This window comes from Taudactylus pleione, unplaced genomic scaffold (genome assembly GCF_031769625.1).
Source record: "Taudactylus pleione unplaced genomic scaffold, aTauple2 ptg000095l, whole genome shotgun sequence".
NCBI classification, from domain to species: Eukaryota; Metazoa; Chordata; class Amphibia; order Anura; family Myobatrachidae; genus Taudactylus; species Taudactylus pleione.
Genome location: NW_028284497.1, coordinates 14,469,123 through 14,494,410, shown reverse-complemented (window position 1 = coordinate 14,494,410; position 25,288 = coordinate 14,469,123). Strand labels below are relative to the sequence as shown.

General features: G+C 44.9%; 1 protein-coding gene across 2 annotated transcripts in view; it reads right to left on the bottom strand.

The window, feature by feature from the left end:
• The window catches only part of AP1G2 (adaptor related protein complex 1 subunit gamma 2), a 47,385-nt gene extending 22,504 nt beyond the window's left edge, over nt 1-24,881 (bottom strand). The window contains exons 1-12 of one of the 2 annotated variants that reach the window (XM_088469987.1): nt 24,768-24,881; nt 24,469-24,670; nt 24,077-24,201; nt 22,947-23,088; nt 21,708-21,804; nt 21,453-21,529; nt 13,068-13,160; nt 11,226-11,306; nt 10,854-10,952; nt 7,184-7,239; nt 6,755-6,868; nt 6,473-6,613 (exon numbers count right to left, since the gene is read on the bottom strand). In XM_088469987.1, coding sequence (XP_088326113.1) covers nt 6,473-6,613; nt 6,755-6,868; nt 7,184-7,239; nt 10,854-10,952; nt 11,226-11,306; nt 13,068-13,160; nt 21,453-21,529; nt 21,708-21,804; nt 22,947-23,088; nt 24,077-24,201; nt 24,469-24,669 — 1,226 coding nt within the window. In that variant the 5' untranslated portion in view covers nt 24,670; nt 24,768-24,881. The remainder of the gene's footprint in view (nt 1-6,472; nt 6,614-6,754; nt 6,869-7,183; nt 7,240-10,853; nt 10,953-11,225; nt 11,307-13,067; nt 13,161-21,452; nt 21,530-21,707; nt 21,805-22,946; nt 23,089-24,076; nt 24,202-24,468; nt 24,671-24,767) is intronic. The other variant, XM_088469986.1, reaches the window with a different exon arrangement.
• Between the last annotated feature and the right edge of the window lie 407 nt (nt 24,882-25,288).

Here is a 25,288-nt window from a genome sequence, read left to right as displayed (position 1 = left end):
GTCACCTTCCAGTCACCGCACAGTACAAAAAAAAATATGAAAAATCGCTCAACTGCTTCTGACATTAACTTTGCCTCCGACGCAGAGGGCGAGTCAATTGTTTAGCTGGCAGCTATTTTTTTAGGCACCAGATGGAACAATTCAATTATTGCTCCGTCTCAGTTCGGTAGCCGCTGGCGCCGGCATTTCTGCTCGCACCCTCAACTTGGTCTAATAGGGTGTGAAAAGGGTGATAATGAATGAGCTCCCAGAAAAATTGAATTGCAAAAGTGGGCGCTCATTAATTATCGCTGCCTACGCAACAATTGAATCGCCATAAATTATAATTGCTCCTAGTTCTGCACAGACGCTGGCAGGAGTTTGGACTTTGATGTGATATTTACACTTTTGCACTCTACTAACACTTTAGAATCAGCCCTTTCATTGGATTAAACCGTTATGTTTTTCTACTAAAAAAACTGTTCGGTTCTATAGCTTAAATGATTCAGGAGAGTGAGCTGACAATAGGACTATTATGTGTCACTTTATTGTGTAGGAAGCTTTCCATTACATTGCAGTGTGCAACATGATGACACAAACTAGATCCCATTAAAAGAATAAGACAAGACTTGAAGATCATAAGCAAGGAACTCCCTAAAATATGCCTTCCTGAATTCATTATTTTGACCGGTAAAACTATAGAGCAAATATTGGTGAACTTGTGCAAATCAATGCACACAGCATGGCCAAAACAGATTTATGCTTTGTAAATTCCATCTACAATACACGTAAAGGCGCTGGTTCTGATGGATTTGTATGTATGGGTTTTAGCATACAGTGCAACTGCACGGAGCTGTACTTGTCTTGTGTGAGTGTCATGGGAGTGTTATTGGTGTGTAGCTATAGAGTTCCCTGCTATTATGAGTCCAGCGTATATGGCGGAGAAGCCTGTTACAGACAAATCTCTTGCACCCAGCATAGGGCAAGTGTAAGTGCTGATACTAATGATGACAGTTTTGCAGCTGGAGTAAAATAAATGGGCGTCACAGGTTTCCACTTGAAGATGCACACGCCAATACGAATGATGGCGGTTATGGCTGTGGACGTAAAAACAGTAGGAGGAGCAGCTACCCGCCTGAAGCCGCATGGATCCTGCCATTAGCAACAATTGAGTAGTAAATCAGGCTTCTGTGACATTAGAAAAAAACAGCCAGTTTGCGTTCAATTCAGAATCAGCCCTAGAGAGGATCTTTTTGAAAGTTTTGTAGAAACATAGCATACTGAAAACAGATGGGAGCAGATAAAGTCCATGTTATCTTCCATTTCATTTATTTGTTTATATATTAATGTTTTATTTATAGGAAGGCATCTGCTTTTCCCCAAATTATTTTACAGCTGTATCTTTTGGAAAAAATACTTCACACCTGAACAATCTTTTTGGGGGACCTCTATCATTGGGCGATTTTTTTTTCAGTAGTTAAAATTGCTTAAAATGAATTGTTACACACCCTCTCTATTAAAACACTATTAACTTTTTTTTTATTCCATCAATTTTATTTTGCTTATACATTTGAACAGGACATACAGTTCAATGGAAGTACATAGACCACTGAAATGTATTGCCTATAGAAATGATTGGGAAAAGCAATGCTTGAATGGTGATCACTTGTGAGTGAGTGGCTGAGTATGTACAGTACCTACCTCCAGTATGTTTGCAAATAATGGGGCAGGCAGCAAAGCAATTTAATACAATTGTGGAACTATTCTAGTATTCCCTGGCGGCCACTAGCTGGGGCATGTAGTTCCAGAATAGGAACTATTTAATTTTGACATTGTACTCTACTTGTAGAGGAAGTTGAAGAGGAATGGCTATGGAGAAACTTTGAAGAACGGAGTACCAATGGCGCCTGGGCCAAGCCGGAGCCATCAGCAGGACTGTGCCCCCTTCCTGCTTGAACTTTCAAAGAACTCAAGGAAGCAGTGATATTGGAGGGAAGAGATATGCCAAATGGAAGGTCCACTTCACAGATAATGCATCCACGAAGGCAGCGTTGGGGTCCCTTGTACTGGCTCCATACAATGGAAGTTTGTGGTTGTGTCTTGAGGCCATGAGATGCACATCTGGTAGACCTCATTTGTCCACCAGGAGCTGAAAGACTTCTGGATGTAGAGACCACTCTCCTGCATGCACGTCACGATGGCTGAGGAAATCCGCTTCCCAATTGAGAATTCTTGGGATGAAAACTGCGGAGATGGCGTTCGGTCCATGTGAGAATGTGGGACACTTCTGCCATTGCTGTCTGACTTCGAGTGCCTCCTCGGTGATTGAGGTAGGCCTCTGCCGTGGCGTTGTTGGACTGTACTTGTACTGGCCTGCCCTGAAGAATATCCTGAGCCAGAGTGAAAGCTCTGTAGATGGCTCATGGATCCCAAGATCTGCATTACAGAGTGAACTGACACTCAGCGACTGTGGAACAGTCTGTGCACTCTGTGCTGTATTATTGAGATCTTGCCTGCTGTTAGGAAGATTCACTGAACCAGAGAGTCCAGGAGGGCTCCCAAATGTACTATTCTTAGAGAAGGTGTCAGGGAAGACTTTTTCCAGTTGATCAACCAACCGTGCATTTGTAGAAAGGCTTGGTTACCTGCAGATGGCAGTGTCTCTGGGGAGCTGGCCAACAGCAAGAAATCATCCAAATATGGGATCAGTCTGAGCCCTTGACGATGAAGATAGGTCGCCATAACTGCCATGATCTTGGTAAAGAACCGAGGGGCCGCCGAGAGGCCAAACGGCAGAGCCTGAAATTGGTAATGCTGCTGCAGTATAGCAAACTGGAGATATTGTTGATAAGAAGGCACTATAGGTACATGTAGGCAAGCATCTTGAATGTCCAGAGACACCATAAAATCCCCAGGCTCCATAGTTACGATAAAAAAGTGGAGCGCATCCATTTGAAACCTGGGCACCCTGATAAACCTGTTCAGAGATTTGAGTTTGAGGATAGGCCGATGAGACCCATTGGGCTTCTGAACTAAGAAAAAGGGTAGAATAATAGCCCTTGCCCCGTTGTGAGGAGGGGCCCGGAATTATAACTCCTGAAATCAGAAAGGACTGAATGGCTTTTTGGAGCAGCAGGGCCTTGCTTGGGCCCGATGAAGATCCTGTGCAAAACAACTGCTGTGGGGGTCACCTCAGGAAGGACAGGGCACATCCGTGGGAGACCACTTCTCTTACCCAAGCGAAAACTGGGCGAATTGATAAGTCGGCCTCCCACCCTGGGAGCCCCCAGGGAGAGGCCCGCCCCTTGAGGCTGAAGGCTTGTCCTCAGATATGGTAGGTAGACGTCTAATAGCCCAGGTCTGTTTGGTCCTAGGCTTGGAGGCCTTTGTCAATGCCTGATGCCTTGGAAAGGACTGACTTTTCCCTTGAGGACAAGAGGACTGAAAGGATGACATCCGAGGCTTCGCATTATATGCAGAGGGCAGGAATGCTGTCTTGGAAGCAGTCAAGGCAGTCACAATTTTGTGCAATTCTGGTCCAAACAGAATATCCCCAGAATAAGGCAGACACTCCACAGCCCTTTTAGAGTCCGAATCTGCCTTGCATGAGCGGTGCCGAACAATACAGCAGGCCAGTACAGAAGTGGCAGATGCCCTGGAGGCTAGGAGAGCCGTATCCATAGCTGTTTGCATCTCTAATTAGAGATATGTAGGATAGCTGTTCCCTCGAAGCATCAGGGGGAAATGTCTCTTCTAGGGCCTCTGCCCAACTCTCAATGGCTTTTGCCACTCAGGCCGTAGCCCTAGCAGGACATGTAATAGCTCCTGTAAGAGAGTATATAGATTTTAAACAAGCTTCCATCCTTCTATCCGTAGTCTCCTTCAAGGAGATTGCAGTATGGATAGGTAAGGTAGCATTCTTGACCAGACGTGTTACATGGGAATCCACTGTTGGGGGAACTTCCCATTTAGTGTAATCAGTAGCGGGAAGAGGATAAATGGAACTTAAACGTTTAGGCAGCCGAAATCTTTTACTGGGCATATTCCATGCCTCGCTCATGTGATCATATAGCTGGTCAGAGAGAGGACACTCTGGTAAAACTACCTTTTGTCATTTAAAAAGTGCAAAAAATTGTGGTGGTCACTCACATCAGCTTAATGATATTGCACAGGTGCTTGTAAAGGGCGGGGTTTACACTGAACCACAGAAAAAAAAGGGATATTCCCTCCAGCACACTGCAGCAATATCAACAAAAATACTTGAATCCTACATGATAATAGAAATTTAGAGGTATTAGTTGCAAACATTTGCAAATATATGATTAAGCGTCGGACCAACGTCAAGGCTCCTCTATAACGGCGTCCCTAACATTAAGGGGTTCACTTCCGAGGCATAGGGCACCGCAAAAGAATCCAGCCAAGGACCATCCCAAGGACATCACACGAAAAAGGGAAAAAAGGTGATAGTGAAGTGTAAAGTATAGATGTGTAAATATAATCAATAAGTGTTAATATAATGAGAAAGAATTAAAATGACATAAATAAATAATGAACAAAAAGAAAGGTGATAAAAAAGTATATGTGAATTAAGTGGTGATGCCCTGAAAAAGGCCCAGCCAGAGCAACTCCGGGGGCCCCACGCCCAAACGCTCACCCCAAAATAATTATTGCTACCTAATAGTAGCACCCACTCTGGGTCATATAATTACAAATTAATGTACTGCATAATAACAGCACATGTATAAGCTGAGAGCTGACTCACCTAGGAGGTACCCCAGAAACCTCCAAATGGCTCTTTGTGGACCAGGACATCCTCCCAATGCTGGCTCCCTTCATGCCTCTCAGATGTTGGCCCGGCGCTTAATCATATATTTGCAAATGTATGCAACTAATACCTCTGAATTTCTATTATCATGAAGGATTCAAGTATTTTTGTAGATATTGTTGCAGTGTGCTGGAGGGAATATCCCTTTTTTTCTGTGGGTCATTTAAAAAGTGTCTGTTTTCCCTTAGGAGTGGTTTCTGCCTCTTCTATTTACAGAATAGATTTTACAGCTCTCACCAGTGCAGGTATATTTAATTTAGAGGGGGGGCTCCTCGTCTCCCGAGGGGGAGTCAGAGTGAGAGAGGTCTGTGTCTTCTGCCTCCCCAGATGATACATTAGAATCTGATAACTGGGTGGACTGGGAAGATAACAGCACGCTTAGTAGGTTTACTAGGTAAAGGTCTCTCTTTTTGCAGCATTTGCTGAAAAACTGTAGAAGTACTCGTCAATTCTGTATTGAGGTAGAAAGTACTTATACCCATGGGGGAGGCAAAGGACTTGCAGGGAGCACCTGCTGTGGCCATCCCATTGGGGGAGCTATCACGGGGACCGCTAGGTGGTCCGCAAATTTTGCCAGGCAGCCGAGGGTGGGTCCTGAGGAGAAGACACCGGGGATGATGGGCCCGGGGTGGTATAACAAGTTGCACAAAGATCATCCTGAATGAGGTCCTCTGGAGCTAAGTCCGCTGAACAGGACTTACAAGACACCAGACTAGGAGCAGCGGCATCAGCCTGCTTGTTATTCTTTCCTCTGCCAGACGTAGCCACAAGGATAATAAAATACACAATCTGACATAGTGCAGTGAGCAACCCAGATGTGGGTGTAATATGGAACAGTGTAGTGCGCAACCGCACTATATTGTATGTGATAGCCCTCACAAATATATAGGGAGATGTGATTTACAATGAACCCGCTATACCTTAGTATGCCAAGGTTATAGTAGAATAAAGGGAAAGGTATAAGCTTGACAGTACAGAAAATAGAGATTAGCGCTAGCACAAGTCACATACAAACGCAGAAAAAAACAATACACTGCATAGCTGCAGTGGGCACTAATATCAACTACACAGACCGCAGTGGCTAGTAGGATATAGTGCTGTATAACCTGGCCCTTGAGAGATGTATACAGGGAGACTGGGCTCAGCGTTCCTGGAGAACTGCTTGCAGAAAATGGCTGCAGTGAGTGTCAGAGGGGGCAGAGGATGAGGGAAGAGCAGCTCAGGGAACAGCAAGACCGCAGTGGTATGGTGCCCTGAGCTGGGGGAGGCTGTATTTCAAGTTTAAAATCCCTTGAGTCCATATAAATGAAAGCTAGAGATGTAAGATCAATGTTGTTCAAGATCTTTCATTTATATGGACTCAAGGGATTTTAAACTTGAAATACAGTTTATCTGTCCTTCTCCACCCACCCTTTACCATATTATCTCCTAGGAGCAGGGTCCTCCTCCACAGCCCTCTTCTGAAGAACTTCATTGACAGCCTTCACCTTCCCAGCTGTATTGTGTATGGAGAATTGTGTTGCTATATGTTACTTGTGCTCTGTTTATAGTTTGGTTACTTTATTGTAGAGTAATGTTCTGTGTATCCTGTACTGTATGTACGGCGCTGTGGACCACTTGTGGCACCCTATAAATAAAATGTAATAATAATAATAATAATAATCTTACTTCTCAGCACTCAGGAATATCCCAGATGCACACTGTTCTTTCAGCTCTGGTGGGCAATTTCGCAGAAACCTCTGAAGTTCCATCATCATCACACGAATATTTGTTTCATTCACAAGTGCAAAGCACAGTTCTAGTGCTCTCCTGCAGGAGGCAAGGGAGATAGTACAAGCTGATTTTTATGTATTAATAACAATCTTTTCCAGAGTTGACAGGAATCTAGGTGAATGGGTGCTGGTATTTAACAGAGGAGCATATGTACTTGGAGACTAGCTGTGTTCTCACCTGTTTACTGATGTGTCCATCTGTCTGAGACATTCCACAATTGTCCCCCTGTGTCTCTGTACCGCTGCATGATCAGACTGCACCAAGCGCTGAAGAGATGTGAGAGCAACAAATCTAAAAGAATATAACAATGACAGAACATGGAGGCCTAATCTGAATTCTATGAATCAAGACAACATATTGACACTTTACACAGCCGGAGGTGCATACCATTGAGCTGAGGTACAAAACTAGAATAATAAAGCCAAACTCCTAACAGACTGATACAATTTTTAAGTGTTGTTGTCACACTAAATACAGATAGGTATGAATAGCTAACAACCAACAATAACATGCACTGATTGTACTGTGATATGTACCAGTACTGCAGTACATGTGATATGAGAGACTGCTAGAGACAGAATAATGAAGACAATAAGAAAGATGTACCTGATGTTCTTATCATTACTCAGTAGAAATCGTCCAAGGATGTTAACAGCAAGAACCTGAGACATGAAGACAGAATGAGGTTGCAGGTTCATAAGTGTTCACTCCAAAGCTGGGTACACACCAGAAAGATAGATATGCAGATAGACTGATCTGCAGATATATCTGTAGATGATGGTTGTTCACATACACTGAACAACCATCATCTGTCATCTGGCCGCGGGTCCCGCTGGCCGGGAGTCGCGTCGCGCCCCCTCTCAACGGCACCTGCAGCAAGTGTAGAGGCGGTCTGCTCACCGCCCGTTCACACAGCGCTATGTGCAGATATGTCTGCCATCGGCTGTGCTGCACAGCCGACGCAATGTGTATGAATTACATCGTTCGCAGACATATTGCTGATACACACAATGCACACACAATATAATCAGCCAATATATGTGTCAGTTATATGTACTTGTTACTAATCTTAAATGGTGCTCCAACCAATCAGCTCCTAATTATCATGTGTTTGAAAAAATAGGATTTTTGGTTGAATCCTTTTTGCTTAAGCAGACTGGGGAACACTGGACAATGGGATTGTAGGTTGGGTCTGGAGCTGGCACTTAATAAAACTGTAGGTTTAAATCCTATGCTCCTCCCCCCTGCAATCCCACAATTCCAGTACTTCTTTATAAGAAGAGTCTGGAGAGGAGTAGCAGGAACCCCGTGAAACTGTTCAGAACAACCAAACAAACCAGTAGGGAAAAGGACGGTCAAGAACCAAACACCTGGCACGACTGAGTGCGAGGGAGGGATTGCAGTGCTCCCCAGCCTTTCTTAAGAGAAAATAATTCAACAGCAAGTTGACCAAAAATCTTATTTTCTCTTGCAGCAAGGCTGGGGAACGCTGGACCATGGGACGTACCAAAGCCGCCCCCAGGAGGAGGGAACGCTCAGGCTGCCTGACCTGAGAACTGTACGCCCAACGTGGTTGCTGTTGGAGGCAAAAAAACCTGAAACTTAAAAAATGAGCAAACATGCGGACAGGGGACGAGATAGCCGCACAAGGGAACTGTGTCGCTGCAGTCCTGCGTCGCGCTGCCCCTAAAGATTGTCACCGCCCTAGCGGAAGGAGCCGACACCTGGTCTGGTGGCGGTCACCCCACTCCAGAATAGGCTAGAGTAATGCCCGAGTGAATCCAACGCGCAAGGGTCTGCTGAGTAGCCTGCCAACCATGTTTCTACGCATCATAAGGAACCCGCAAAGAAACGTGCGGCGTACTAAAGAAGACGTGTCCAAGGAAATCTGCAGAGCTCAGCCCAACTAGCAGAGCCAGATCACTCCCGTCCCGGGAATCCGCCAAAGGAGGAAGAACCAGAAGGACAATATCCGAAACCAGTGTCGTCTGGACTCATAAAACCTGTACGGCGAACAGCACAGTCTTCATGGAAAACCAGCAAGGGCGACTTGAAAACCCTAAACACGGAACTATGCCGAGAACAGGCAATAGCCATAAGGAAGACCAGCTTCCAAGCAACTAACTGAAGATCCATTGAATCCATTGAACGCAATTGAGAACCGAGAAGAATAGACATCGACAGCCGGCCCTTTTGGATGCGAGCGCCGGAGCGAGTGCTTTTTGCGCTCGGTCGGGGCTCGCGTGCGGCACTGCCTAACAATCGACCCGCTTGCGAGCGGGTCTGAATCAGGCCCACTGTGTGCTGCTACAGCGCACAGCTCCTAAACTAGAAACACAAATAACACCAAAATAATAGCTACCTACAAGGGCTGCATGGCAGCCCATCCAAAACGAGCCTTACTCCACAGGATTGGTTGTAGCAATTTAAGATTAGTAATGAGTGATAACAAGAATGGGGAGCATGGATGGTGTAATTGTTAGCATTACTGCCTCACAGCACTGAGGCCTTGGGATCGATCCCAACCACGGGCCTGTGTGGAGTTTATATATTCTCCCCATGCTTGCGTGGGTTTCCTCCCACACTCCAAAATTATACCAACAGGTTAATTGGCTCCCAACCAAAAATTAACCCTAGTGTGTATGCGTGAGAGAACATAGACTGCAAGCTTCACTGGGGCAGGGACTGATGTAAATGACTAAATATTCTAAAGCACTGCGGAATGTGCGCTATATAAATAACTGCCAATAATTAATAAATAAATAAAACAAGAATAGGGCAGCACAGACGGTGTAATGGTTAGCATTACTGCCTCACAGCACTGAGGTTGTAGGTACGATTCCCACTATGGCCCGAACTGTGTGGAGTTTGTATATTCTCCCTATGGGTACTCCGGTTTCCTCCCACACTCCAAAAATATACTGGTAGGTTAATTGGCTCCCAACAAAATTAACCCTAGTGCAGGAGCAGGGAACCTTTTTTCTGTCGAGGGCCATTTTGATATATATAACATCATTCGTGGGCCTGATGCAGGAATCTGTATGAATTACCGCCGGACATGCCCGACATGGGTGAAAATACCGATCGTCCCCAGGTAAGTATTTACTAACCTACCCTACCCCCCATAACCCTAATCCTCCTTAGGGGTGCCTAACCCTAACCTTCCCCCCATTGCCTAACCCTAATCCCCCCTCTAAGTGCCTAAACCTTCCCCGCCGCCTAAACCTAAGTCCCCCGGGGGGGTGCCTAACCCTCCCTCCCCCTAGCCTAACCCTAACCTCCCAGGGGGGGTGCCTAACCCTAAGTCCCCCCCGGGAGCCCTAAGCCTAACCCTCCCGCCCCCCACTTCGATTGGGATGTCGGGCGCCGGTCTACCGGCGTCGGTAAAATGATAGGCGTCTAGATATAGACGCCGGTCATTTAACCCTCGCCGGGATAAAGCAGTCGGGAAGCTGGCCGTCGGGATTACGTCCGCCGGCTTCCCGAACTGCATACCCCGGTGCAGGCCGCGGTCCCTCCACACGGGGTTGGGCCACAATCGCTGTTGATTACAGCAATACCCAGAGCATCCTGAGGATGCTCCGGGGAGGTGTAAGGGCAGCAGTGTACCGTCTAAAGGGTCCTAAGGATGCTCCTGGTGGCACTGCTGCATAGATTCTGGCTGCAGGGTGTCATTCTTGGCACCCTGCTAGCCAGATGAGGCTAGCAAAAAAAAGCTCTGAGGGCCAGACCAAATGATTCCACGGACCTTATACAGCCCCAGGGCCTGAGGTTCCCCATCCCTGCCCTAGTGTGTATATGTGTGTGAGCATGTTATAGGGAACATAGATTGTAAGCTCCTGTGGGGCAGTGACTGATGTGAATGGCCAGATATTCTCTGCAAAGCGCTGCGGAATATGTGTGCGCTATATAAATAAGAGGTAATAAATAAAGAATATCACTCGTTGATAACACTGGTGTAAAACTATAAATATTGATTGTATTTGACTGCATACTTTATTACAAACACAAAACTGGACACGAGTCCTCTGCAAACCTCGGGCCTGAGTGTGAGCCCACTGCATTCCCCAGGCCTGTGTTTGAGCCCTCTACAAGTCCTGTGCATGAGGCCTATGCAAGCTCATTACAAGATCTATGAAATATCAGGAACCATGTCAATGTTACCTAGGCCAATTGCTATTGGTTTTAATGGGTGTAAGAATATTTCCAAACCACTGTACACAAGGCGACATATTTTGGGTTTATATATAAAAGAGCTTAGCTTATGCACACTCACCCGTAGGCCACTTGCAGATTTGGTTTCCACAATAGTGAGAACGGTTTCATACAAAACAGCATTACCAGCATTAGATTGTGTTTCTGTGCAAGTGGAAACCTGATAGAGAAAGACAATAGGCGTTACTGTATTACTACTGCAGTATCAGACTTCATACTGAATTAGTACATTCTTTAGGACATCCTTTTTTCAACTGGGTCTTAAGTGTCAGTATTCAGGTGTTCTGGGATCGAAAGTGTTAGCATACCTTTTTTCTGGGACCCCTAAAGAAGTGTTTGCAATGCAATGTACTGTGTACAATCCTGGAATAGAAGTTGTGTACCTCTGCCATATAACAGTCCTCCGTGCTTGGCACTCTGGAGGTGCTCTTACCTGGGCAAGCAAGTCACTCATTGCATCACAGACACTTTCATCATTCTGCCCTAAAATTCTCAATAGTCGAAGAAGACGGACCTGAGAAAAAGCAAATATAACTCAACAAATTGCTTCTAGAACATGGTGAGCAGTAAAGTAGGAGATGGGCACAATGAAAATAGTATATATATATATATATATATATATATATATATATATATATATATATAGCTATCCTAGTAAGTAACGGAATTGCATAGACCTAGGGAAGAGGCATAGTGATATATAGGAAACATGCAATGCAGGAGGAATACAGGAATGGTGTACTTGGATAGAAAGGTCAAATGTAGTGGACAGGGGGACGTTAAAGTAAGTGACATGCGGTGAGGTCAGTGGCTGGGAAGGCACTGGCTAATTAACAGCCCCCCACCCCATTAAAATAAATGTAAAAAAAAAACAGCGTAGGGTTCCCCCTATTTAACAGTAACCAGCACCAGGCTGAACTAGCCAGGGGGATAATGCCAAAGCAGGGGGTACACTCAGTGTGGGGTCCCTCTGCCATCACATTAACCACCCATAAACTAGTCAGCCCAGTGCTGGAATTCCTTGGAAAGTGGGGATCCCAAAAAATTTAAAAGGGGCCCCCCTTCCCGAGCAACAACCAGCACACTGAAAGGCTGAAAGTCCAGTGCTATGCCCCACACCCCTGGTGGCGGTGGGTTTGGGGTTCATGGTATGAGAATATTATTCTTTACAGGCGGCCTACAGGTCTCAGCAAGCCTTCCCCAGCATGCCAGCACTTGCCACAATTGCCTACATGCCCGGACATTAAGGGACCGCTGACACCTGTAGTCCGCCTGTAAAGAAAATATTTAAATAAATACAAGACGTTTCATTTTTTACGTTGATTATACGGCGTCTTCACCCGGGGGGGGGGCGGCCTCAAGGCTCTTTTGCATGGCCGCCGCTTCCCCAGGGCTACTGGTGTATTCTAACTTCGGGAGCTCTTGCACGCTCCTTCCCTGCCAGTGAATTGCCAGACGCTGCCTCGCACTGGCTTATACAAGCCAGTCAGAGATGGCAGGGCGATGACGTGGTGAGCTGTAATTGGCTTGCGGCGGCCATCTTGAATTTAAAAAATGCTGTTGAGCCGCCATTTTTTAAATTTGAACTGCTGCCGAATAGTTGGCATGGACTGGATCCTCTCGGATGCAGACCTGCCTCCATGCCAGCTATCTCCACCGGATCCCACTGCCACTAACACCCGCACCTCTGCCGTGTCCCCGCCGCATATACCCACTACCCACCGGGTGATGACAAGGGATACAGTGATGGAGCCGCTGTCCTATCACATCTGCCTGACGACAGGGGCGTACTTTTATGTGGGCTGAAAGTACGCCCTGTCATTGAGGCACTTCTATAGGTGCCGATTTGCCCTCTTTTTTCAATGGGCTTTTACAGTCAATGGCATGGCCCCACCCCCCGCTTTTCTATTGTCAGTGGTAGAATAATGCAAAGCAGATATTTATGACACAATCTATGTTATAAATATCTTCTTTGTATTATTTTTTTTTAATCATTATGAGAGGGCAGGCTCTGCACGTCCCTGGTTAAAGTGACCTATTGTAGACTAGCAAATATGAAACAGGAGTCAGTGTAAAGAGGGGAAGAATGGAATATTTCCAATGAGAGGGAATATTTACAATGAGGCACAATTTCAAGAGAAAGCAATGTACTGAAATGTATAGGAAATCAGAGGCAATAGGCAAAGACGTAGTGAAACCAGATTCAGAAAAATATGGGATAGAATCAAAGCAATTTAGGAGACAATGCATTGTGGTTTGGTATAACATACATTACCTGTAGAAAGGGATCGGTGATACCAGAAACTGCATGTTCTGGAGAATAACCAGACATGATCTGTCTGAGCTTTTGCAGAAGTAGTGGGAGAATCTGGAGACCAGAATAATAAATATACCATAAATGTATTCCCTATACTTTTACAAAGATAGTACACACCAAGAACTGAGATTTTAAAGACACCAATATAGTTACTGGTTTGTATGACATATTTTTTATGCTAATGTTTTCATTCATGCTAATGATATATGTCAATTAAAATGTACCAAAATTAATTTTACCAATTATATTCCTCAAACTAATCTATGCCATGACATCAAGTTTATCTTTAAACGGCACTTTTAAGTCCCAAATACCAGGGTATATTCATATAATACATGTATTTCAGAGTTTTAAAAACAAAAATACAACTGACATAATGATGGTTTGGGAGTCATGGTTTAAAAGAAAGAAGACTAAATAAACACAGCATAGTAAACTGTTTGTCTGTAATACTAGATCACCATGGAGCAATTGGTACGTAATTCCGACAGTCGGGATCCAGGCAGTCAGGATCCCAACACCAGGATCCGGACAAGGTTAACTTGGTGGTCAGTATACTAACCCTATCCCTCTCCCTACCCTTAACCCTCCCTCCCTCCATGGTGCCTGATCCTAACTTCCACACCCCAGTGCCTAAACCTAACCTCCCCCTCCCCTCCCCTTAAACCTAACCCTCCTCCCTTAGTGCCTAATTCTAACCCTCCCCCTAGTGCCTAACCATAACCCCTAAACCTAACCCTCCCCCCAACACCGTTACTTACCTTTGGCATCCCGGCGCCGGGATTCTGACCGGCGTCGGTATTGTGTCGCCGGTATTGTAAGCGTCGGCATCCAGACCGCCAGGATGCCGAACGCATACCACAATAGAAACATACTGGCTAACTAACACACTACCAATGATCAATGGTAAGACAATGACAGAAATAGGCTGTTGTGATTATTGAGCAGGCCATACAACTCTATAATATAACATAAGGAATAAATCAAGGGCAGAAGGTTACAACATACAAAAAACATATTTGCATTCATTTCTCAGCTCTGAAAATATGAAATTGGTTGCAGTGGCCTTCTAATATGAACTCTGCCCACATGTCAGGAGTTTGGTTACCCACTTCATAAGCAAGGACATGAGGCAGAATCCACCATAGCTACTGCACAGTCTCTCTGGAAGGGATTCAGGGCCTGATTCAGAGCCGAACGCTCTGACCAGAGCGCTCGCTCTGAATCAGTGCCCTCCTCCATGAAAATGGAGTGGCCTCCTGGCCGCTCGCATAGCTGTGGGTGACCACCCACAGCATATGCAAGCGTCCAAGATGATGGTCGCGATGGTCTTAACCATCGCGACCATCGGGCTTGTGACGGAGACACTGCGGTAGGGTCTCGCTGCCGCAAGCCCTGGAGTGATTTTGGCTCTATTAGAGCCAAAATCACTCCCACTGACATCACTAGTGATGTCAGTGGGGCCGGCTTCAGACGGTAGGCGTTCCCATGGGAACGCCTCCGTCTGGCAGGCACGCCCACCAAAGGGGGCGTGCTGTCAATCAACAATCGACAGCACGCCCCCTTTGGTGCGAGACCCGGAGCGATGGAGAGCCCGTCGCTCACCGGGTCTCGCGCATGCGCACGACGGAGCTCCCTCCGTCGTGCGCATGCGCAGTGGGGGAACATCGACCCGCTTGCGAGCACCCTGCGCTCGCGAGCGGGTCTGAATGACCCCCTCAATTCTAAGCAATGAGTAATGGATGACAAAAAAGGTGCACACATATATAGTGTATTATATGCCTGATTCAAAATTACCACCAATCCCGTTGCGACTGCAAATTTTTATTTTTACGCAGATACTGTGAGTGTAAAAGAAACATCAGCCAGCTATGTCAATATCAGCATAGTGCACAGCTCTGAATCAGGCCCTGTGGGTGAGTTATGTGAGTGTCGCTTAAAGAGGTTGCGCTTAAAGTGGCTACTTCTATGTGCGACTCAGAATCAGGCCCATATTGCTAAAAACATTTCAAATTACCACTTTAAAATTGCTGCAGAGGGGGGGGATTAGCAGGAGGGCCAATCAGAAGCTGCATATTCCATAAAAACAGATTCTGATTGGTCTTCTCGCTCACAACCCTCCTCTATGCTTTTTCTGCCAGGATTATTAGACTACCAAGATTCCTGGAAACAAATGACAGAACGGAGCAGCCCAAGGTTTCCACGTAGGGGAAGGCCCTGATATGCACCAGGGGTTATGGAGCTTTATTTGCCCACGCAGAGGGAATGCAGCACAAAAACACAGAAAACTCTTGTAATTAAGCATATGTTATACAATCAGCATCCTATCACTTTCTTACACAAACTTATTAAAACTAACTACAAGTTGATACAATCAGGAACAATATACCTTCTGCTGAGAACTTTTAGGCCATCTTTAGCAAGCTCCTTACTAACTCTGGAAAGGAAGGTACGGACTCTCTTTAAACATGATAATAAAGCACCCTACTGAGCTCTACTAAATTCTTGCCAGTATTGCACTGTACTAAATGTTTAAGACTAGACCAAACCGTCCTTCCCCCTTTCCATTTTCAAACCTCGAGATCTTAAAAAACTGTGCAAATTATATGGCGAGTTACAAATACAGTACACGCATCGAATCCCATCACAGAACAGGCTGCACAACAATCTGGGAATTATGTGGAGTTTTTCTGCAACAATGACAGGCATTTTGCCGCACAGCTCAGACCTTGAGAGGTCTGTGATCATGGATATCAATGAAAATAATCTATTGAAACCATCAGCATTTTATTGAATTACTCCTGCTCTGTGATCAGCTATACAGTTGGTAGGTTTCATGCCAAGAAGCCATTTTTCGACCCTTGCATTTTGTAATACAACAGTGTCTATAGGGCCCAATTTAGGACTAAACTGTTTTTCAAAACTGTAGTAGTAGTTATTTCTCTTTTGAAAAAAACTGCTCTGTAGCTAATATCTAATGCTTTCAATTTACCATAGTCTCTGATACAAATCCAGCATATAAACAAGCATTTGTATTATACTTGGCAAAAGACAATACAATATTAACTAATTTTCTAAAGGCGCATATCCACTACATGATTCACTCCATGAGCGATATCGTGTAACGTGTAATGTGTCCCCGGCAGGGGTGTGCTCAATTTCCTTAATGACATTGAGCACCCACAGTGAACGATATCAATAACGATATCGTTCAGTGACGTCACCCTCCCTAATGCGCGTACTTGCAGAACCTGACAATATCGTCAGATTGCCCTTCAAGTATGGGTGATGATAGATGTTGTCAATGACCAGCAGGAGCGCGCATCGCTGGTCATTGACGGCATATCCACTGGCCAATATTATGAACGATTGAATTATATCATTATTGTTCATTCTATCAGCTAGTGCATACGCGACATTACATATCTTTAATAGTAAGTATTTAATTGTGAAAGGACACCATGCATGACACAATGGGCTAAATGTAATAGCCTGCGAGCCTGCGCCACTGTGGGAATACATGCGAGCTGGTCATTATGTGTGCCGGAAATGCTCCAGAAGTTCCTGTCAGGACACTGAGCAGCCATCCAGATGCCTTCAAGATGGTATTTGTTCCCCCAGCGAAAGTTGCGCTGTACTATGCAGCATAGATTATATTAACAATAAAACTTGCAACAGCACAGCAATCAGGGATGGAGCCCCCAGGAGTGCAAGCTGCGCTGTACTATGTTCAGGGCTCACATCATTATGATAGCCTCTGACTCCCCCCCCTTTCCCAAGTGTGCCACTGATCCCCCCCCCTTTCCCCAAGTGTGCCTCTGACCCCCCCCTTCCCCATGTGTGCCTCTGCAGTCCCCCACATTCCCCATGTGTGCCTCTGAACCTCCCTTCCCCATGTGTGCCTCTGACCTCCCCCATCCCCAAGTGTGCCTCTGCAACCCCACATTCCCCATGTGTGCCTCTGACCCTCCCTTCCCCATGTGTGCCTCTGAACCCCCCTTCCTCATGTGTGCCTCTGACCTCCCCCATCCCCAAGTGTGCCTCTGCAACCCCACTGCCCATTTGTGTCTGACCCCCTGCCAATGTGTGCCTCTGAACTCACCTTCCAATGTGTGCCTCTGACCGCCACTACCCATGTGTGCCTCCGCTGACCCTCCCATACCCATATGTGCCTCTAACTCCCCCTCCCCATACCCATGTGTGCCTTTGGCTCTCTCCTCATCTCTCACTGTGATCCCACCGCCACCCCCAATTGTGTCTTTGCCTCCGTCCTACCCAAGGCTGATGGCTGACGATCAGTAGTAGCTCCAGAATAGACCATGTTTGATGTCACATAACTGAACATAAAGATGGCAGGCAAGCACAATTTTTCATCATTCTAAAAGCAAATGTGTTTTATGTAGATCCTACTTTTTCAATGTATTTTATGTGGATCATATGTTTTCAATGTTTTTTTATTTCGATCTGGCTTTTTCAATGTTTTTTTTTTTAACGTGGATTTGGCTTTTTCTTATACAGGTATATGTAGGATCAATGTGTCTTTCCCTATTTATTTAGTATTGATTTTGGTTTTCTTTTTTTTTTTTTTTAAATTCAGTAATTTTTGATTTAAATTTTAAACATAAAAATAAAACGGTACATAAAAAAGAAACAGAAAAACATAATATATTTGTTAACAAACATATTGGCATGTAATAAAAGAAAATATATAAACACCAGAATATGTGTGGTCTCGTTCCTAGCTTCACAAGCATCAGACATAACGTTCATACAATAATATAAATCAATATATGTCATAGTCATAACAAAATATAAAATAAAATGGTGGGACTTACATAGACAATATTATATGGGAAAAAATAGCTGGGTAAACGATATACAGTACACTCAGTACAAAAGCATAGATAAATCTATCCTACTCCACCAATAGCATATAGATTAGGATCAGAGACCCCTCCTCCTTGACGTTAGTAAAGCGAGTCTAGCCACCTTGCCCAGATGTCAAGATATGTTTTCTCTGTTTTTCTAGCTACATACACATATTTCTGATGGGCAGCGACTGTGTTAACCAATGAAAGCCATATCCCTAGGTCTGGGCCATTTGTCGTCATCCACACTCTTGCTATACACACTTTGGCAAGAATGCAGCGATTAATAATGTAGCGTTTGGTGTGTTGTCAACTACATCATCATCTATTACAGCTAGTATACATGCCAGAGGGGTAAATATGTCCGTAGAAACAATGACACTAAAGGGCAAGACCATGATGAATGCCAAAATGTTCCATCAGACGAATTGCATTTAGGACAGGTTGATCCATCCTCCCCCCCCCCCCATTCCAAACGTTCAGGGGTCATATATATCCTGTGGACTAAAGGTAATTGCATCTGCTGGTATCTGACAGCTGTGGTGGCTAATCTGGGACTAGCTAATGCTTCCTTCCATACATCATCTGTAATTACCCCTATATCAGCTTCCCATTTCAATTTAATAGTCAGCAAAGCTGTAGTATGGTGCATATTCAACAAATTAGAATAAATCACTGATATCAAGTGTCTAGAGCCAGCAGATTGTAGTAAACTTTTAACAGGGGACTCCAGTAGAACCAGAGGAGCGTCTGAGAATTGGGCACTAATAGCATGTCTGAGTTGGAGATAGTGATAAAAAAACATTTTGGGTATATCAAACTCTTGTTGGAGTTGGTGGAAGGACTTCTAAATCCCTGTATGGTACAGTTGTCCAAGCGACACCGCACCCCATTTTCCCCAGACCTCTCTAACTTGCAACGAAGAAAGTTCCTTAAGTCCGCGAGCATGAGTGAGGGGAGTATCTGGGTCTAAGCCCTCTGCTTGCATTATATGCGAGACCAGGATCCAGATAAGAATAGCCTGTCTAATCAGCGGGATATCAACTATCTTTAAATGATCACTTAGCAGTAATTGACAAGGTGATAACCCTGATGAGGATTGTGCTATCAAGAGAGCATGTAATGAGTCAGCTGCAGTATCATTAATCCATTCCCATAGATGCGCTAATTGTGCAGCATAGTAATAGAATTTGAAGAGGGGAAGCACCATACCTCCTAAATCACGGGACCTAGTGAGAGTGTCCAACTTGATTCTAACCCTTTTTTGACCCAAAGCAATGAAGACAGTAAACCATCTATCTGTTTAAAGACCTTCTGAGGAATATATACTGGGGAGTGCTGAAGCACATACAGCTTGGGCAGCAAAACCATTTTAACAAAATTAACTTGCCCGTTAAGGTCAAGGGTAAATTTCCCCATATGGCAATATGAGTTCTGAGATAATCTACCTGAGGAGTAATATTCTGCGACACATAGCGTTGGGGAACATTGGATATCCAAATCCCCAAATATTTAAATCAATCCACCCATTGCAATGGAAGAACTACAAGGGGATTAATAGGGCAGGTTCCTCTAATGGGAAGAATACAAGATTTATACCAATTAATCTGTAATCCTGAATACTGGTCAAATAATATACAGGACCTTAGGCATAGAAATGTCATATTTTGTAATTAAAAGTAATATGTCATTGGCATATAGTGCAGTTTTATCAATCCGAGAACCCAGCCGGAATGCAAAAATATCAGGACTAGGGCCTGATTCAGCTTTGGAAATAGAGTGAGATTTAGCACTTAACTGATCATCTTGGTGAAACCATGTTGCACTGCAGGAGGGGCAGATTTAAATTGTGCAGAGAGATATAGATTTGGGAGGGAGGTGTCCAAACTGACATCTAATGTGCAGTGTAATAATAAAACTGTGCAGTATGTGTGTATGTGTGGGCTACATACAAAAGCAGGCAGTATTTACACTACCTGCAAAACAAATTATGTATATACACCCTTTGCATTGCAGCATGGTTTGTCCAGGTACACAGTTAAGTGCTAATTCTCAATCTATTCCCAAAGCTGAATCAGGCCCTAGACCCAATAAGACACGCTAAAGGCTCTATGGCTATAGCAAATAGAATGGGCGAGAAAGGGCAGCCCTGCCGCATCCCGCTAAATAGTGGGGAGGATGAGGAGATAAAGCCATTTACAGATACCCTCGCCACCGGAGTTGAATATAATAACTTGACCCACCTCACATAGCCTGGACCACTGCCAAAGCAGTCCATAGTCTCCCACAAAAACGCCCATTCCACCGAATCAAACGCCTTGGCGGTATCTAACGATACAATAATAGAGATCTGAGCATCCTCGTGGGAGACCTGCAGCTGAGTAAACAAACGACGGAGATTAACCAAGGTGGACTTACTCGGCGTGAAGCCCGTCTGATCAGAGTGGATCAACTGGGCTATAACCTGAGTAATCCTAGAGGCCAGGACTTTTGCAAGTATTTTAACGTCCGTGGGGAGAAAAGATATGGGGCGATAAGATTCAGTTTGTGTAGGATCTTTGCCTAGTTTTGGTAAAACAATTATTAGTGCCTCTGACATAGAACTCGGGAGAGTGTTACTTTCATGAATTTTGTTAAAGAGCTCAAGCAACTGGGGTACATAAAAGTTTTTGTGTTTTTTATATAGATCTAGTTCAAGTGGCTTCTAGCTCTGCGCCAGTGCTCATACACGTCAGCCAGAACTGATTGAGCTTCCAAAAAGATTGGCCCCTTTGGCCCTCTAAATTCAAGCTGTCAGTGGGGAATTATCGGAAATACCCCTAGTTTCATACTGAACCCTGTGAACCCACGGGAGTAGGTCACGCGTGAGCAATGCCAGGTCCTAGGTGAGTATATGAAAAACATGAAAACTGTTTCACAGCAGGATATCTCACCCTCCAGGCCCAGTCCATCAACCATACCCAGAAAGCAAGAACCCCTCACACGCACCCCATCAGTGGACACACTATGCTTATTAAAATCACCTACACATATAGTGGGCATCCCCGGTGACAAAGCCAGGAACTCAGCCACCTTTTTAAAAACATCATGAGAGTAGGGGGGAGGAATATATACCGCCAATAACAATAAAGAGATCAAATTAATCCTACATTTTAAAAACACACATCTACCGCAAGCATCGCACCTGGTCTAAGGCAAATGGAACAGATTTACGCACTAGTAGCCCCACCCACTTTATCCACAGCCCCGCCCACATATGCCCACCCGACAGGAGTTCCTGAACCTATTTTTCTAGAAAATTAGCACTGTATGCGAGTATGCCAGTATTTTTAAAGCAGCAAGCTGGTTTAGCTTTTAACATGCTTGCTGCTTTAAAAATACGGGCAAACTCGCATGTATTCCCGCAGCGGCGCCGGCTCGCAGACTATTACATTTAGCCCCTTATATGCAATATCCATGTCATAGAGAAACTCACCTTGCGAAAGCGTTTACTTGCTGGAGGGTGTCGCTGGCAGATTTCTGTGACCAAGAGAACTGCCCCATATAGCACACCTGAAAATAAACACCCACCATCCATGTGAAATATGCAGAACAATAGGCATGTATTTAATCACACTGCTCTCATACAGCTCAATTGTCCACCTCCAACCACCACAGTTCCTCATCCCATCGTCCTTTAGTCATTAGATACATGTACATACACTGTGATCAGTAATCCCACCAATCTTACCATGCCTTTTCTCCCCCAGCAGCTCCTCACTGGCAGGGATGAACATTTCCACTAATTCGGGGACCTTCCTGATAATGTGTACAGCGCAGAGCACAGCCTGTGGGTGTGAAATGCAAGGGTGTAAAAGAAGTGACAGAATGGAGGTAATGGATGATCATAAGTGAGGAGCGACTCAAGGAGAGAAGGAACAACATTTGTAAAAAGTTTTCTCCAATATGGCAATGATTTTACAAAATAGTTTAATATTCATTAAACAAAAGCAAGGTGATAGATGCAGAGTTGAATGTACACCCGTTTGCAGAACAAGTTGTGTTTTTGAACTGTGCAAATAGGGGCAATCAACAGTCCTACACATTACCGCTGCATCTCCACTTGCGTTGGAAGGGGCGTAACTGGGCTGAAACTGGGACTTCTAACGTAGGCAAGGTTTAGTGTTGACTATACAGAGTAGGACATAAATACTGCTGTTATCAGATGTATCTTTTGCACCAAGGGTAGGGCCGATACAAGTGCGTACAGATAATGATGTCAGTTATGAAACCAAGAGCACAGAGGCCCTGATTCAGAGCCGGATGCTCTGACAGAGCGCTCGCTTTGAATCAGGGCCGCCCTTCTATTTTTTTAGAGCGGCCTCCTGGCCGCTCACATAGCTGTGGGTAACCACACACAGCTATAGCGAGCGGCCAAAAAGATGGTCGCGATGGTCAAGACCATCACGGCCATCGGACTTGCGACGAGACCCTTGTGGTAGGGTCTCGTTGCCGCAAGCCCTGGAGTGCTTTCGGCTCTATCAGAGCCGAGAGCACTCCCACTGACATCACTTGTGATGTCAGTGGGGCCGGCCCCGGACGGTAGGCGTTCCCATGGGAACGCCTCCATCTGGGCAGCCACGCCCCCGGCACGCCCACCAAAGGGGGCGTGCTGTCACTCACCATCGACAGCACGCCCCCTTTGTAGCGAGACCCGGAGCGATGGCCTTGCCGTCGCTATACGGGTCTCGCGCATGCGCACAACGGAGCCGGCTCCCTCGTGCACATGCGCACTGGGCCAACATCAATCCGCTTGCGAGCGCTCAGGCTCGCGAGTGGGTCTGAATCAGCCCCAGATAGAGGTGGTCCATTCAAAGACTCTACACATGGCCAAATTCTTGCAGATTGGATTGCCACTGATCATTTCCATTTTGGACTTTTCACAAAACTCATTTTGACTCTTCACTTTATACCACATTGTTATCAACACCTTTTTCTTGACATGGGCACTCGATGTTTTCAGAAGACGCTCCACCTCTCCAGCCAAATCCCGACACATCTCTGCAGATCCTAAGCAAGCAAGAGTGCAAAGAGCCAAGCCCTGCACCACCGAGGAGCTGTGCTCTAAATCTCTGGAGAAGAAAATTATAAAATGCAGGGACATGGTTTATATGGTTAAAAAGAAGCGCACCACTTGAATTAGCGGTAAGCAAAAATAATGATGCCCATAAACAGGCAGATCTGATCAATAAGGTCATAGTGTATCTGATCAATTATATCTGTATTAATAATTTGCAGTTAAAATAAATTAGTCCATCCAACATGGCAAATCATTAGAACCTGATGACAAATGCCTAAATCTATGTTCAAATTGGACATATGCTCATATAGTAAAATCATAGCAAATAAATAGATCCAACGGGCCACAGTTTCTGCAGCAGATTATAAACCCGATTCAGAGTTGTACGCTATGCTGATGTCTATGCAAATGGAGCGTTTCTTTGCAACTGTGCATGTGCCTGAGTTGCTTTGCGAACGTGTCGAGGTACATTACCATAATCGCATGCTGCAAGTCTTTATTCGGAGTGTGATTGACAGGTAGGGAGCATTTAGGGGAGGACTGCCGGCTAAAAATTCAAGCATGTCACATCCTGCATCTGCGATCCCGTACGCAGGAAACAGGGCTCCGTCGTCTCAGTTACAGTGGCCATTCTGAGTAACCATAGAGTCACTATGCCTAATCTGCATCCAATGCTGCGTACATATACACAGTTGTAGACAACTGCAATGGCTATGGTGGATGTCTCAAGTACAAGTCCCGGCGGCTGGCCATGATTAGCATATTTTTGCAAATCCTCAGCTGGAGAAATAAAAAAAAAAATTGCAGCTGCGGCAGCAATAGCATACAACTCTAAATCAGACCCCATGACCGCAAACAGGCAGATCTCAGTCATCCTCACAGACAATTTTTCTGCCAGTGCCAACCGATCAGAATTTGGTCCATATACACGCCACAAATTTAGCCGGTTTTGTGTAAAATGACCTAGTTGGACATGAGAATTGCAATGTGCATGGAGACCTTAATGATAGAGGATACAAGGATCCAGCATGGCATCCCACCTCTTCATGCTGTTGGTTATCAATAGATGAGCATCCTGCCTCTCATCCAGCAACATCATGGCACCAAGGTATCCCATTCTTTTATCTGTAAATCGGGTGGATGCTATCAGTTTCAAACACTCCATCTGAGAAAAATAAAATAGTTATAGAAACATAGATAGTATAGTTTTATGTGAGCTCACATTAGCTGATGACACGAATGCAAGGCCACGTACTACCAACGTGATCTGTTCCCCGATTACATCAATAAAAACAATATGCTAAATGGCACACCTTGCAGAAAAGGCATAGGAAAGTAACAGCGGTACAGTAATTGACATGATCACCTCTTACACAGGTGCCGAAGTGAGGAACCCAAAAAATTGTTATAATTTGCCTAATACCAGAATTACCTGTCCAAAGTGTGCAGGATAACCCAGCATATGCATATACAGAAGTTTGGCTACACTACGGCCACGGTACACAGAGTCCTCATCCCGGAAAGCAGAGCGGATCTCAGCACACTCTCTCTGGATCACCTCTCTCTCTTCATTCTGAGTCTTAACACTGCGAATGGCTCTAATCAGCTCATGTAGCTTAAGAGGAGGACCCATTCTGTGGACAGCAACAGAAGACACATTGTACACAGCATAAGAATCATAGTACAAACAAAATGACAAAATTACACATTTACAGAATGACGAATTCTGACCTCAATGATTCTGTACCTTTTCTACCACCTGTGCTCCGTCAGCTGCCCTGTGTCTCTTTAAGCCACTCTCTCTCTCTGTGCCTGTGTTTCTTACCTTCCTGCTTCTCACCTGGATCACTTTCTGACAGCTCCTTACTTCCTGAAAAATAATGTGACACCTGAATATACAGCTCGGTGCTTACCTTGTCCTTACAGGCAAGACCAGTAGAGCAGCTTTTATCATTCCGCTGCAAGAACTTTATTTAAAGTGACGCCTTTCCTGACACAAGTCCATACACAAAACCTATGACACCTGGCACACAATGGCCCTATTGTCATTTTGCTCATTTATTTCTTAAATGCAATAACCTGTGCTAAATCGATTAATGGTCATTTTAAAGGTTGTGTATTACATCAGAATTGTGTAGCCAAATAAACATAGCATTTTCTCTGCTTTCCCTGGCCAGTATAATTGTTATAGAGTTACATGTTCTTCCAGCGTATGTGTGCACGCGTGGCTGCAAATCCCTATTCTATATAGA